General features: G+C 41.8%; 1 protein-coding gene across 4 annotated transcripts in view; it reads right to left on the bottom strand.

The window, feature by feature from the left end:
• Positions 1-12,792, bottom strand: part of ranbp3 (RAN binding protein 3) — a 56,288-nt gene that overhangs the window by 37,166 nt on the left and 6,330 nt on the right. The window contains exons 1-2 of one of the 4 annotated variants that reach the window (XM_062959764.1): positions 12,471-12,621; positions 12,055-12,110 (exon numbers count right to left, since the gene is read on the bottom strand). In XM_062959764.1, the coding sequence (XP_062815834.1) occupies positions 12,055-12,110; positions 12,471-12,606 (192 nt within the window). In that variant the 5' untranslated portion in view covers positions 12,607-12,621. Of the gene's footprint in view, positions 1-3,693; positions 3,823-12,054; positions 12,111-12,470; positions 12,622-12,792 lie in introns of those variants that run through there. The other 3 variants (XM_062959765.1, XM_062959766.1, XM_062959767.1) reach the window with 3 other exon arrangements.

Here is a 12,792-nt window from a genome sequence, read left to right as displayed (position 1 = left end):
TATAATCCAGTTCTAAGCAAATAATAGAAGATTATAAATATACAGTAGAGTCTCACTTATCCAACATAAACAGGCCGGCAGAACGTTGGATAAGTGAATATGTTGGATAATAAGAAGGGATTCAGGAAAAGCCTATTAAACATCAAACTAGGTAATGATTATACAAATTAAGCACCAAAGCATCATGTTACACAACAAATTTGACAGAAAAAGTAGTTCAATGCTCAGTAATGCTATGTTGTAATTACTGTATTTACAAATTTAGCACCAAAATATCACGATGAATTTAAAACATTGAGTACAAAAACATTGACTACTAAAAGGCAGACTGCGTTGGATAATCCAGAACACTGGATAAGCGAATGTTGGATAAGTGAGATTCTACTGTAATATGAAATAATTACTGTGGTCATCCAGTCCAACCCAATTCTGCCACGGAGGACACAATCCAAACAAGGGCAACAGATGGCCACCCAGCCTCAAAATAGTAATACTAATACTAATAATAATAATAATAATAAATAAGGTTTGGAGTGACCCCTAAGGATCATCCAGCTCAACTTCCTTCTACCATGCAGTAGAACACAATCCAAACACACCCAACAGATGGCCACCCAGCCTCTCAGTAATAATAATAATAATAATAATAATAAGAATAAGAAGAAGAAGAAGAAGAAGAAGAAGAAGAAGAAGAAGAAGAAGAAGATGATGATGATGATCATACAATCCTAAGGTTTGGAGTGACCCCTAAGGATCATCCAGCTCAACTTCCTTCTACCATGCAGTAGAACACAATCCAAACACGCCCAACAGATGGCCACCCAGCCTCTCAATAATAATAATAATAATAATAATAATAATAAGAAGAAGAAGAAGAAGAAGAAGAAGAAGAAGATGATGATCATACAATCCTAAGGTTTGGAGTGACCCCTAAGGATCATCCAGCTCAACTTCCTTCTACCATGCAGTAGGACACAATCCAAACACGCCCAACAGATGGCCACCCAGCCTCTCAATAATAATAATAATAATAATAATAATAATAATAATAATAATAATATATAAAACCAACATACAATAATATCAAATACAAAAACACAGAAATAAATTTAAAAGGCATTAAAAAATCACATTGAATCACAGTTAGGAGACACCCCTAAAGGCTATCCAGTCCAACCCAATTCTGCCATGCAGGGCACAGTCCAAGCATTCCCAACAGATGGCCATCCAGACTCTCAATACTACTACTACTACTACTACTAATAATAATAATAATAATAATAATAATAATATCATCATACAATCATAAGGTTTGGAGTGACCCCTAAGGATCATCCAGATCAACTTCCTTCTACCATGCAGGAGGACACAATCCAAGCACTCCTGACAGATGATCATCCAGCCTCTACATAATGATGATGATAATGATGATGATAATAGAAGCATAGAATCCAAGAGTTTGGAGAGACCCCTAAAGGCCATCCAGCCCAACCCTTTCTACCATGCAGGAGGACACAATCCAAGCACTCCTGACAGATGGCCATCCAGCCTCTACATAATAATGATGATGATGATGATGATGATAATAATAATAATAATAATAATAATAATAATAATAATAGAAGCATAGAATCCAAGAGTTTGGAGAGACCCCTAAGGGCCATCCAGCCCAACCCTTTCTACCATGCAGCAGGACACAATCCAAGCATTCACAACACATGGACAACGTATAAAAACTATACAATACTACACAGGGACATAGACTCCCTCTATCACAGTACACAAACAACCAAATGCATACTAAACATCAAGACAACCATACAACAGACATTCAATACCACCACTACCTCAACAAGATACTTTCCCACTTTTCTATTGATATATTGTTCTGCCACTTTCAATGTATCATACTCCACTATAAAAAGAAAATAAAAATTATTCACAAAAAGAATAATAATAATAGACTTGTGATTTTGTGGTAAGAAATCCAGCATATATATCTCATTTGCTGGGTCTTACTATGTCTTTGTCACAATAATAATAATAATAATAATAATAATAATAGTTATAACCCAGGAACAAAAATCATAGTGTAATTAATAATAATAATAATAATAATAATAATAATATACTATTATACTACAATAATAATAAGAATATAGTTGGGAAGTGTTTGACTTGTGATTTTGTAATATGAAATCCAGCATATCTATCTTGTTTGCTGTGTCATAATAAAATAATAATAAACTTGTGATTTTGTGATATGAAATCCAGCATATATATCTCGTTTGCTGGGTCGTACTATGTCTTTGTGTCAATAATAATAATAATAATAATAATAATAATAATAATAATAGACTTGTGATTTTGTGATACGAAATCCAGCATATATATCTCATTTGCTGGGTCGTACTATGTCTTTGTGTCAATAATAATAATAATAATAATAATAGACTTGTGATTTTGTGATACGAAATCCAGCATATATATCTCATTTGCTGGGTCATACTATGTCTTTGTCTCAATAATAATAATAATAATAATAATAATAATAATAGACTTGCGATTTTGTGATACGAAATCCAGCATATATATCTCATTTGCTGGCTCGTACTATGTCTTTGTCTAAATAATAATAATAATAATAATAATAATAATAGACTTGTGATTTTGTGATACGAAATCCAGCATATATATCTCATTTGCTGGGTCGTACTATGTCTTTGTCTCAATAATAATAATAATAATAATAATAATAATAATAATAGACTTGTAATTTTGTGATATGAAATCCAGCATATATATCTCATTTGCTGGGTCGTACTATGTCTTTGTCTCAATAATAATAATAATAATAATAATAATAATAATAATAATAATAATAATAGACTTGTGATTTTGTGATACGAAATCCAGCATATATATCTCATTTGCTGGGTTGTAACTATGTCTTTGTCTCAATAATAATAATAATAATAATAATAATAATAGACTTGTAATTTTGTGATATGAAATCCAGCATATATATCTCATTTGCTGGGTCGTACTATGTCTTTGTCTCAATCTATATATATAAAAGAGTGATGGCATCACGGTGACCCACAAAACAACAAAACTACAGGCTCCTCAACCTTGAAATTTGACAACACAACCCATCATCCATGCCTCAAGGTTGATACAACAAAAAGAAAAGAAAAATAAAGTCCTAATTAGAGAGAGAGAGGAATAATTGCTTTTATCCAATTGCTGCCAGTTAGAAGGCTAAGCTCCTCCAACTTGGTCTCCTAACAACCCAATAAAAAATAATAAAAACACTAAAAATTAATACAATAAAATACTATAATAACAGAAAATAATTAAAAATAATGCAAGAAAATAATAAAATATAATAAATAAAAATATAACTTACAAGAAAATTAATAAAAAATTGCAAATAACGTCAAATAAAAATTACACAACAATTTTTAACCAATACCACCACCACTTTGCCACAGCAACGCGTGGCCGGGCACAGCTAGTAATAATAATAATGGTAAAAAGAATAGGGTTGGCAAAGCCCTAAAGTCTGTATATAGAGACAATACGGAAGACAATGCTGGACCGATTTTGCACCTTTTCTTTTTGAAAACAAGATACAGATCTAATTTTTGATTTAATGGGGCCATTCCTTCTTTCCTTGCCGTCGCAACCTACCACGAGCCCTGCTCCCAAAGGCGCACATTTATTAATGAAACGATGCATTAAAACCCTTCACGAATTTCCGCAAAACAACGCAGCTATTTCCTGCTTGCCATTCATTCGGGGCGCGTTTCCTCCGGATCCGGCGAAAAGTCGGCACAAAAAGGCTGGGCGTGGGAATGGCGGGCGAGTTCTAGAACGCCCGAGGAACCCGGGATTGTGATGCCCGAAGCAAAGGAACCTTATTCTGCTACAAGTACTATATTGGGGCCGGGCTGTGGCGCAGCTGGCTAGTAACCAGCTGCTATAAATCACTACTGACCGAGAGGTCATGAGTTCGAAGCCCAGGTCGGGGTAAGCCTCCGACCATTAATAGCCCTGGCTTGCTGTTGACCTATGCAGACAGTTGCACCTGTCAATTAGGGAAATTTAGGGAGGCTAATTTACAACACCATAAAACTGCCAGCAAAACACGAGGAAAGGAATGAGGAAGTACAGCCACTACTGGACGGTGAAGCAACAGCTCCTCCTGTGGCCGGAATCGTGAAGCTGGAAAAATGTTCAAAATGCCTCTGAGTCTGTCTAATGTATGTTGTTTGTCTGTTGGCATTGAATGTTTGCCATATATGTGTTCATTGTAATCCGCCCTGAGAGAAAGAAGGGCGGAATATAAATACTGTAAATAATAAATAAATAAATAAATATTGACTGTCGATGTTAAAACATTGACACAAATGACCAGCCACTGCCAGAAGGGACAGAGAGTTTCATCTATGCTGACGATCGTGCCATCACCGCCCAAGCAGGGAGCTTTGAAAGGGTTGAACAAAAGCTTTAGGTGGTCTTACTGCCTATTCCAGGAGAAACCAGCTCATTCCTCATCCATCTAATTCACCTATGCTGATGATCGTGCCATCACCGCCCAAGCAGGGAGCTTTGAAAGGGTTGAACAGAAGCTTTAGGTGGTCTTACTGCCTATTCCAGGAGAAACCAGCTCATTCCTCATCCATCTAATTCATCTATGCTGACGATCGTGCCCTCACCGCACATGCAGGGAGCTTTGAAAGGGTTGAACAGAAGCTTTAGGTGGTCTTACTGCCTATTCTAGGAGAAACCAGCTCATTCCTCATCCATCTAATTCATCTATGCTGACGATCGTGCCATCACCGCACATGCAGGGAGCTTTGAAAGGGTTGAACAGAAGCTCTAGGTGGTCTTACTGCCTATTCCAGGAGAAACCAGCTCATTCCTCATCCATCTAATTCATCTATGCTGACGATCGTGCCATCACCGCCCAAGCAGGGAGCTTTGAAAGGGTTGAGCAGAAGCTCTAGGTGGTCTTACTGCCTATTCCAGGAGAAACCAGCTCATTCCTCATCCATCTAATTCATCTATGCTGATGATCGTGCCATCACCGCCCAAGCAGGGAGCTTTGAAAGGGTTGAGCAGAAGCTCTAGGTGGTCTTACTGCCTATTCCAGGAGAAACCAGCTCATTCCTCATCCATCTAATTCATCTATGCTGATGATCGTGCCATCACCGCCCAAGCAGGGAGCTTTGAAAGGGTTGAGCAGAAGCTCTAGGTGGTCTTACTGCCTATTCCAGGAGAAACCAGCTCATTCCTCATCCATCTAATTCATCTATGCGGACGATCGTGCCATCACCGCACATGCAAGGAGCTTTGAAAGGGTTGAACAGAAGCTTTAGGTGGTCTTACTGCCTATTCCAGGAGAAACCAGCTCATTCCTCATCCATCTAATTCATCTATGCTGACGATCGTGCCATCACCGCACATGCAGGGAGCTTTGAAAGGGTTGAACAGAAGCTTTAGGTGGTCTTACTGCCTATTCCAGGAGAAACCAGCTCATTCCTCATCCATCTAATTCATCTATGCTGACGATCGTGCCATCACCGCCCAAGCAGGGAGCTTTGAAAGGGTTGAGCAGAAGCTCTAGGTGGTCTTACTGCCTATTCCAGGAGAAACCAGCTCATTCCTCATCCATCTAATTCATCTATGCTGATGATCGTGCCATCACCGCCCAAGCAGGGAGCTTTGAAAGGGTTGAGCAGAAGCTCTAGGTGGTCTTACTGCCTATTCCAGGAGAAACCAGCTCATTCCTCATCCATCTAATTCATCTATGCGGACGATCGTGCCATCACCGCACATGCAGGGAGCTTTGAAAGGGTTGAACAGAAGCTTTAGGTGGTCTTACTGCCTATTCCAGGAGAAACCAGCTCATTCCTCATCCATCTAATTCATCTATGCGGACGATCGTGCCATCACCGCACATGCAGGGAGCTTTGAAAGGGTTGAACAGAAGCTTTAGGTGGTCTTACTGCCTATTCCAGGAGAAACCAGCTCATTCCTCATCCATCTAATTCATCTATGCTGACGATCGTGCCATCACCGCCCAAGCAGGGAGCTTTGAAAGGGTTGAGCAGAAGCTCTAGGTGGTCTTACTGCCTATTCCAGGAGAAACCAGCTCATTCCTCATCCATCTAATTCATCTATGCTGATGATCGTGCCATCACCGCCCAAGCAGGGAGCTTTGAAAGGGTTGAGCAGAAGCTCTAGGTGGTCTTACTGCCTATTCCAGGAGAAACCAGCTCATTCCTCATCCATCTAATTCATCTATGCGGACGATCGTGCCATCACCGCACATGCAAGGAGCTTTGAAAGGGTTGAACAGAAGCTTTAGGTGGTCTTACTGCCTATTCCAGGAGAAACCAGCTCATTCCTCATCCATCTAATTCATCTATGCGGACGATCGTGCCATCACCGCACATGCAGGGAGCTTTGAAAGGGTTGAACAGAAGCTTTAGGTGGTCTTACTGCCTATTCCAGGAGAAACCAGCTCATTCCTCATCCATCTAATTCATCTATGCTGACGATCGTGCCATCACCGCCCAAGCAGGGAGCTTTGAAAGGGTTGAACAGAAGCTCTAGGTGGTCTTACTGCCTATTCCAGGGGAAACCAGCTCATTCCTCATCCATCTAATTCATCTATGCTGACGATCGTGCCATCACCGCACATGCAGGGAGCTTTGAAAGAGTTGAACAGAAGCTCTAGGTGGTCTTACTGCCTATTCCAGGAGAAACCAGCTCATTCCTCATCCATCTAATTCATCTATGCTGATGATCGTGCCATTACCGCCCAAGCACGGAGCTTTGAAAGGGTTGAACAGAAGCTCTAGGTGGTCTTACTGCCTATTCCAGGAGAAACCAGCTCATTCCTCATCCATCTAATTCATCTATGCTGATGATCGTGCCATCACCGCCCAAGCAGGGAGCTTTGAAAGGGTTGAACAGAAGCTCTAGGTGGTCTTACTGCCTATTCCAGGAGAAACCAGCTCATTCCTCATCCATCTAATTCATCTATGCTGACGATCGTGCCATCACCGCCCAAGCAGGGAGCTTTGAAAGGGTTGAACAGAAGCTCTAGGTGGTCTTACTGCCTATTCCAGGAGAAACCAGCTCATTCCTCATCCATCTAATTCATCTATGCTGACGATCGTGCCATCACCGCACATGCAGGGAGCTTTGAAAGGGTTGAACAGAAGCTTTAGGTGGTCTTACTGCCTATTCCAGGAGAAACCAGCTCATTCCTCATCCATCTAATTCATCTATGCTGACGATCGTGCCATCACCGCACATGCAGGGAGCTTTGAAAGGGTTGAACAGAAGCTCTAGGTGGTCTTACTGCCTATTCCAGGAGAAACCAGCTCATTCCTCATCCATCTAATTCACCTATGCTGATGATCGTGCCATCACCGCCCAAGCAGGGAGCTTTGAAAGGGTTGAACAGAAGCTCTAGGTGGTCTTACTGCCTATTCCAGGAGAAACCAGCTCATTCCTCATCCATCTAATTCATCTATGCTGATGATCGTGCCATCACCGCCCAAGCAGGGAGCTTTGAAAGGGTTGAACAGAAGCTCTAGGTGGTCTTACTGCCTATTCCAGGAGAAACCAGCTCATTCCTCATCCATCTAATTCATCTATGCTGACGATCGTGCCATCACCGCACATGCAGGGAGCTTTGAAAGGGTTGAAAGAAGCTTTAGGTGGTCTTACTGCCTATTCCAGGAGAAACCAGCTCATTCCTCATCCATCTAATTCATCTATGCTGACGATCGTGCCATCACCGCACATGCAGGGAGCTATGAAAGGGTTGAACAGAAGCTTTAGGTGGTCTTACTGCCTATTCCAGGAGAAACCAGCTCATTCCTCATCCATCTAATTCATCTATGCTGACGATCGTGCCATCACCGCACAGGCAGGGAGCTTTGAAAGGGTTGAACAGAAGCTTTAGGTGGTCTTACTGCCTATTCCAGGAGAAACCAGCTCATTCCTCATCCATCTAATTCATCTATGCTGACGATCGTGCCATCACCGCACATGCAGGGAGCTTTGAAAGGGTTGAACAGAAGCTCTAGGTGGTCTTACTGCCTATTCCAGGAGAAACCAGCTCATTCCTCATCCATCTAATTCATCTATGCTGATGATCGTGCCATCAACGCACATGCAGGGAGCTTTGAAAGGGTTGAACAGAAGCTCTAGGTGGTCTTACTGCCTATTCCAGGAGAAACCAGCTCATTCCTCATCCATCTAATTCATCTATGCTGATGATCGTGCCATCACCGCACATGCAGGGAGCTTTGAAAGGGTTGAACAGAAGCTCTAGGTGGTCTTACTGCCTATTCCAGGAGAAACCAGCTCATTCCTCATCCATCTAATTCATCTATGCTGATGATCGTGCCATCACCGCACATGCAGGGAGCTTTGAAAGGGTTGAACAGAAGCTCTAGGTGGTCTTACTGCCTATTCCAGGAGAAACCAGCTCATTCCTCATCCATCTAATTCATCTATGCTGATGATCGTGCCATCACCGCACATGCAGGGAGCTTTGAAAGGGTTGAACAGAAGCTCTAGGTGGTCTTACTGCCTATTCCAGGAGAAACCAGCTCATTCCTCATCCATCTAATTCATCTATGCTGATGATCGTGCCATCACCGCACATGCAGGGAGCTTTGAAAGGGTTGAACAGAAGCTCTAGGTGGTCTTACTGCCTATTCCAGGAGAAACCAGCTCATTCCTCATCCATCTAATTCATCTATGCTGACGATCGTGCCATCACCGCACATTCAGGGAGCTTTGAAAGGGTTGAACAGAAGCTCTAGGTGGTCTTACTGCCTATTCCAGGAGAAACCAGCTCATTCCTCATCCATCTAATTCATCTATGCTGACGATCGTGCCATCACCGCACATGCAGGGAGCTTTGAAAGGGTTGAACAGAAGCTCTAGGTGGTCTTACTGCCTATTCCAGGAGAAACCAGCTCATTCCTCATCCATCTAATTCATCTATGCTGACGATCGTGCCATCACCGCCCAAGCAGGGAGCTTTGAAAGGGTTGAACAGAAGCTTGAGATGCTCTTACTGCCTATTCCAGGGAAAAATCAGCTGATTCCTAATCCATCTAAAACGCATATGTGTGTTTTTCACCTTAAGAACAGCCAAGCATCTTGAGCTCTAAGGAAAACCTGGGAAGGAATCCCACTGGAGCATTGCAGCACAACAAAATATCTGGGAGTCACTTGGATGGACTAGAACAAGGGTCCCCAAACTTTTTAAACAAGGGGCCAGTTCACAATCCTTTGGACCGTTGGAGGGCCGTACTATAGTTGGCCACCGAGCAATAATAATTAATAATAATAATTAATAACAACAACAACAACAATAATAATAATAAAAAGAGGGTTGGAAGAGACCCCTTTGGCCATTGAGTCCAATCCCCTTCTGCCTTTGTGCACCGAAAGCACAAGCACAGCACCCCTGACAGATGGCCACCCAGCCTCAATGTTAATAATAATAATAACAATAACAACAACAATAATAAAAAGAGGGTTGGCAGAGACCCTTTAGGCCATTGAGTCCAATCCCCTTCTGCCTTTGTGCACCGAAAGCACAAGCACAGCACCCCTGACAGATGGCCACCCAGCCTCAATGTTAATAATAATAATAACAATAACAACAACAATAATAAAAAGAGGGTTGGCAGAGACCCTTTAGGCCATTGAGTCCAATCCCCTTCTGCCTTTGTGCACCGAAAGCACAAGCACAGCACCCCTGACAGATGGCCACCCAGCCTCAATGTTAATAATAATAATAACAATAACAACAACAATAATAAAAAGAGGGTTGGCAGAGACCCTTTGGCCATTGAGTCCAATCCCCTTCTGCCTTTGTGCACTGAAAGCACAAACAAAGCACCCCTGACAGATGGCCTCCCAGCCTCAATGTTAATAATAATAATAACAATAACAACAACAATAATAAAAAGAGGGTTGGCAGAGACCCTTTGGCCATTGAGTCCAATCCCCTTCTGCCTTTGTGCACTGAAAGCACAAACAAAGCACCCCTGACAGATGGCCTCCCAGCCTCAATGTTAATAATAATAATAATAATAATAATAATAACAATAACAACAACAGTAATAATAAAAAGAGGGTTGGCAGAGACCCTTTGGGCCATTTAGTCCAACCCTTCTGCCCTTGTGCACCGAAAGCACAAGCACAGCACCCCTGACAGATGGCCACCCAGCTTCAATGTTAATAATAATAATAATAATAAGAAGAAGAAGAATAAAGAGGGTTGGAAACAAAACCAGAAATTAAACAAAGGACACAAGGTAGCCTGGACTCAAACCATGTAGGGCTGTAAAGGTCAAAACCAACACTTTGTATGTTGCCCAGAGACTAATTGGCAGCCAGTGGAGTGGCTTTAGGATAGGTGTTATGTGCTCATTCCTAGATGTTCCTATAACCAATCTGGCTGCCGAATTTTGAACCAACCGAATTCTCCAAAATTGGTACAAAGGGAGCCCAATGTCAAGTACCACATTGCAGAAGTCCAACCTTGGGGTGATTATTGCATGTACTACCATCTTGAGGTCCTCCAAATTAGTGTTGTATGGAACCGCTGTTTGTTTTGTGAAGTTTCATTTGTGTTATTATTATTATTAATTATTATTATTATTATTGCTAACACCCATTGGCACATATCAGATGTAATGCAGAGCCATTCCTCTCCCAGGCTCAGCGTAGATTCCCAAAGTACCTACCATTATCTATATATATAAAAGGGTGTTGGCATCAGGGCAGCGGACAAAACAACAAAACTACAGGACCCCCAACCTCGAAATTTGACAACACAACCCACCATCCACGGCTCTAGGTTGATACAACAAAAAGAAAAGAAAAATAAAGTCCTAATTACAGGGAGAGGAATAATAATAATAGGACCTCAAGATTGAACTTCAAAGACTCTGGCAGAAACCAGTGCAGGTGGTCCCGGTGGTGATGGGCACACTGGGTGCCGTGCCAAAAGATCTCAGCCGGCATTTGGAAACAATAGACATTGACAAAATCACGATCTGCCAACTGCAAAAGGCCACCCAACTGGGATCTGCACGCATCATCCGAAAATACATCACACAGTCCTAGACACTTGGGAAGTGTTCGACTTGTGATTTTGTGATATGAAATCCAGCATATCTATCTTGTTTGCTGTGTCATACAACGCAGGCATCCTCAGAGGCCATAGATGTGCCATAGATGTGGGCGAAACGTCAGGAGAGAATGCTTCTGGAACATGGCCACACAGCCCGAAAGACATACAACAACCCCAAATTTAAAAGGCATTAAAAATTACAGTCATTATAAAACACTTGAGTAATAGTTTTTATCCAATCCAAGAATAATAGTTTTTATCCAATTGCTGCCAGTTTGAAGGCTAAGCTCCGCCCACTTGGTCTCCTAGCAACCTACTCAGCCCAGGGGACAGGCACAGTTAGGCCTCACTTAGGCCTCTTCCACAGATTATCAGATTTTAACTGGATTATATGGCAGTGTAGACTCAAGGCCCTTCCACACAGCTATATAACCCATTTAGAATCTTATATTATCTGCTTTGAACTGGATTATTTTGACTCCACACTGCCATATAATCCACTTCAGTGTGCATACTAAACATAAAGACAACCATACAACAGACATTCAATACCACCACTACCTCAACAATTTCTCACCAACACCACCAGACAATGCCACAGCAACGCGTGGCCGGGCACAGCTAGTTAATAGATAGATAGATAGATAATTATTAACACTCATATGTCACGAATTTAATGCACACCTGTGAGGTCATTTAGCCAAAAAAGGGTGAGTGTTGTATTCAAATAAATGCAGTATTATTCTCTTTGAACTCCCTGAAGCCTTTGCCAGCTTCCCCAATGGTCAGGGATTGTGAGAGCCGGAGTCCAAAACACTTGGAAGAGCCATGAAATGTTTGCCCCCCATCCGCACAAGGGCTTTCCTTACCTTCTGGGTTTTATCCTTCTGAAACACAAAGACGGGCGGCGCGATGGCTGGTTTCTCTAGATCGGGGAGAAAGAAGGAAATGAGTACTGCATCTGACAAAGGCATACTATGTTTGCATCTTAATCTACGGGACTTTGGAAAAAATACCCTACAGCTAAAACAGTCTTTCTTTAATAATAATAATAATAATAATAATAATAATAATAATAATAATAATAATAATAATGACATTGAAAAATCAGCTGATGACCTATGCAAGGAAACCGACAAAACCATGGATCATCTCCTCAGCTGCTGTAAGAAAATCGCACAGACAGACTACAAACAGAGGCACAACCATGTGGCCCAAATGATTCATTGGAACTTATGCCTCAAGTCCCACCTCCCAGCAGTAAAGAACTGGTGAGATCACAAACCTGCAAAAGTCTTGGAAAATGAGCACGCGAATATACTGTGGGACTTCTGAATCCAGACTGATAAAGTTCTGGAACACAACACACCAGACATCACAGTTGTGGAAAAGAACAAGGTTTGGATCATTGATGTCGCCATCCCAGGTGACAGTCGCATTGACGAAAAACAACAGGAAAAACTCAACCGCTATCAGGACCTCAAGATTGAACTTCAAAGACTCTGGCAGAAACCAGTGCAGGTGGTCCCGGTGGTGATCGGCACACCAAAAGATCTCAGCCGGCATTTGGAAACAATAGACATTGACAAAATCACGATCTGCCAACT

The sequence above is a fragment of the Anolis carolinensis genome, unplaced genomic scaffold (genome assembly GCF_035594765.1).
Source record: "Anolis carolinensis isolate JA03-04 unplaced genomic scaffold, rAnoCar3.1.pri scaffold_7, whole genome shotgun sequence".
Taxonomy (NCBI): Eukaryota; Metazoa; Chordata; class Lepidosauria; order Squamata; family Dactyloidae; genus Anolis; species Anolis carolinensis.
Note: the sequence above shows the minus strand (reverse complement) of the source record. Positions and strands in the feature narration are given on the sequence as shown.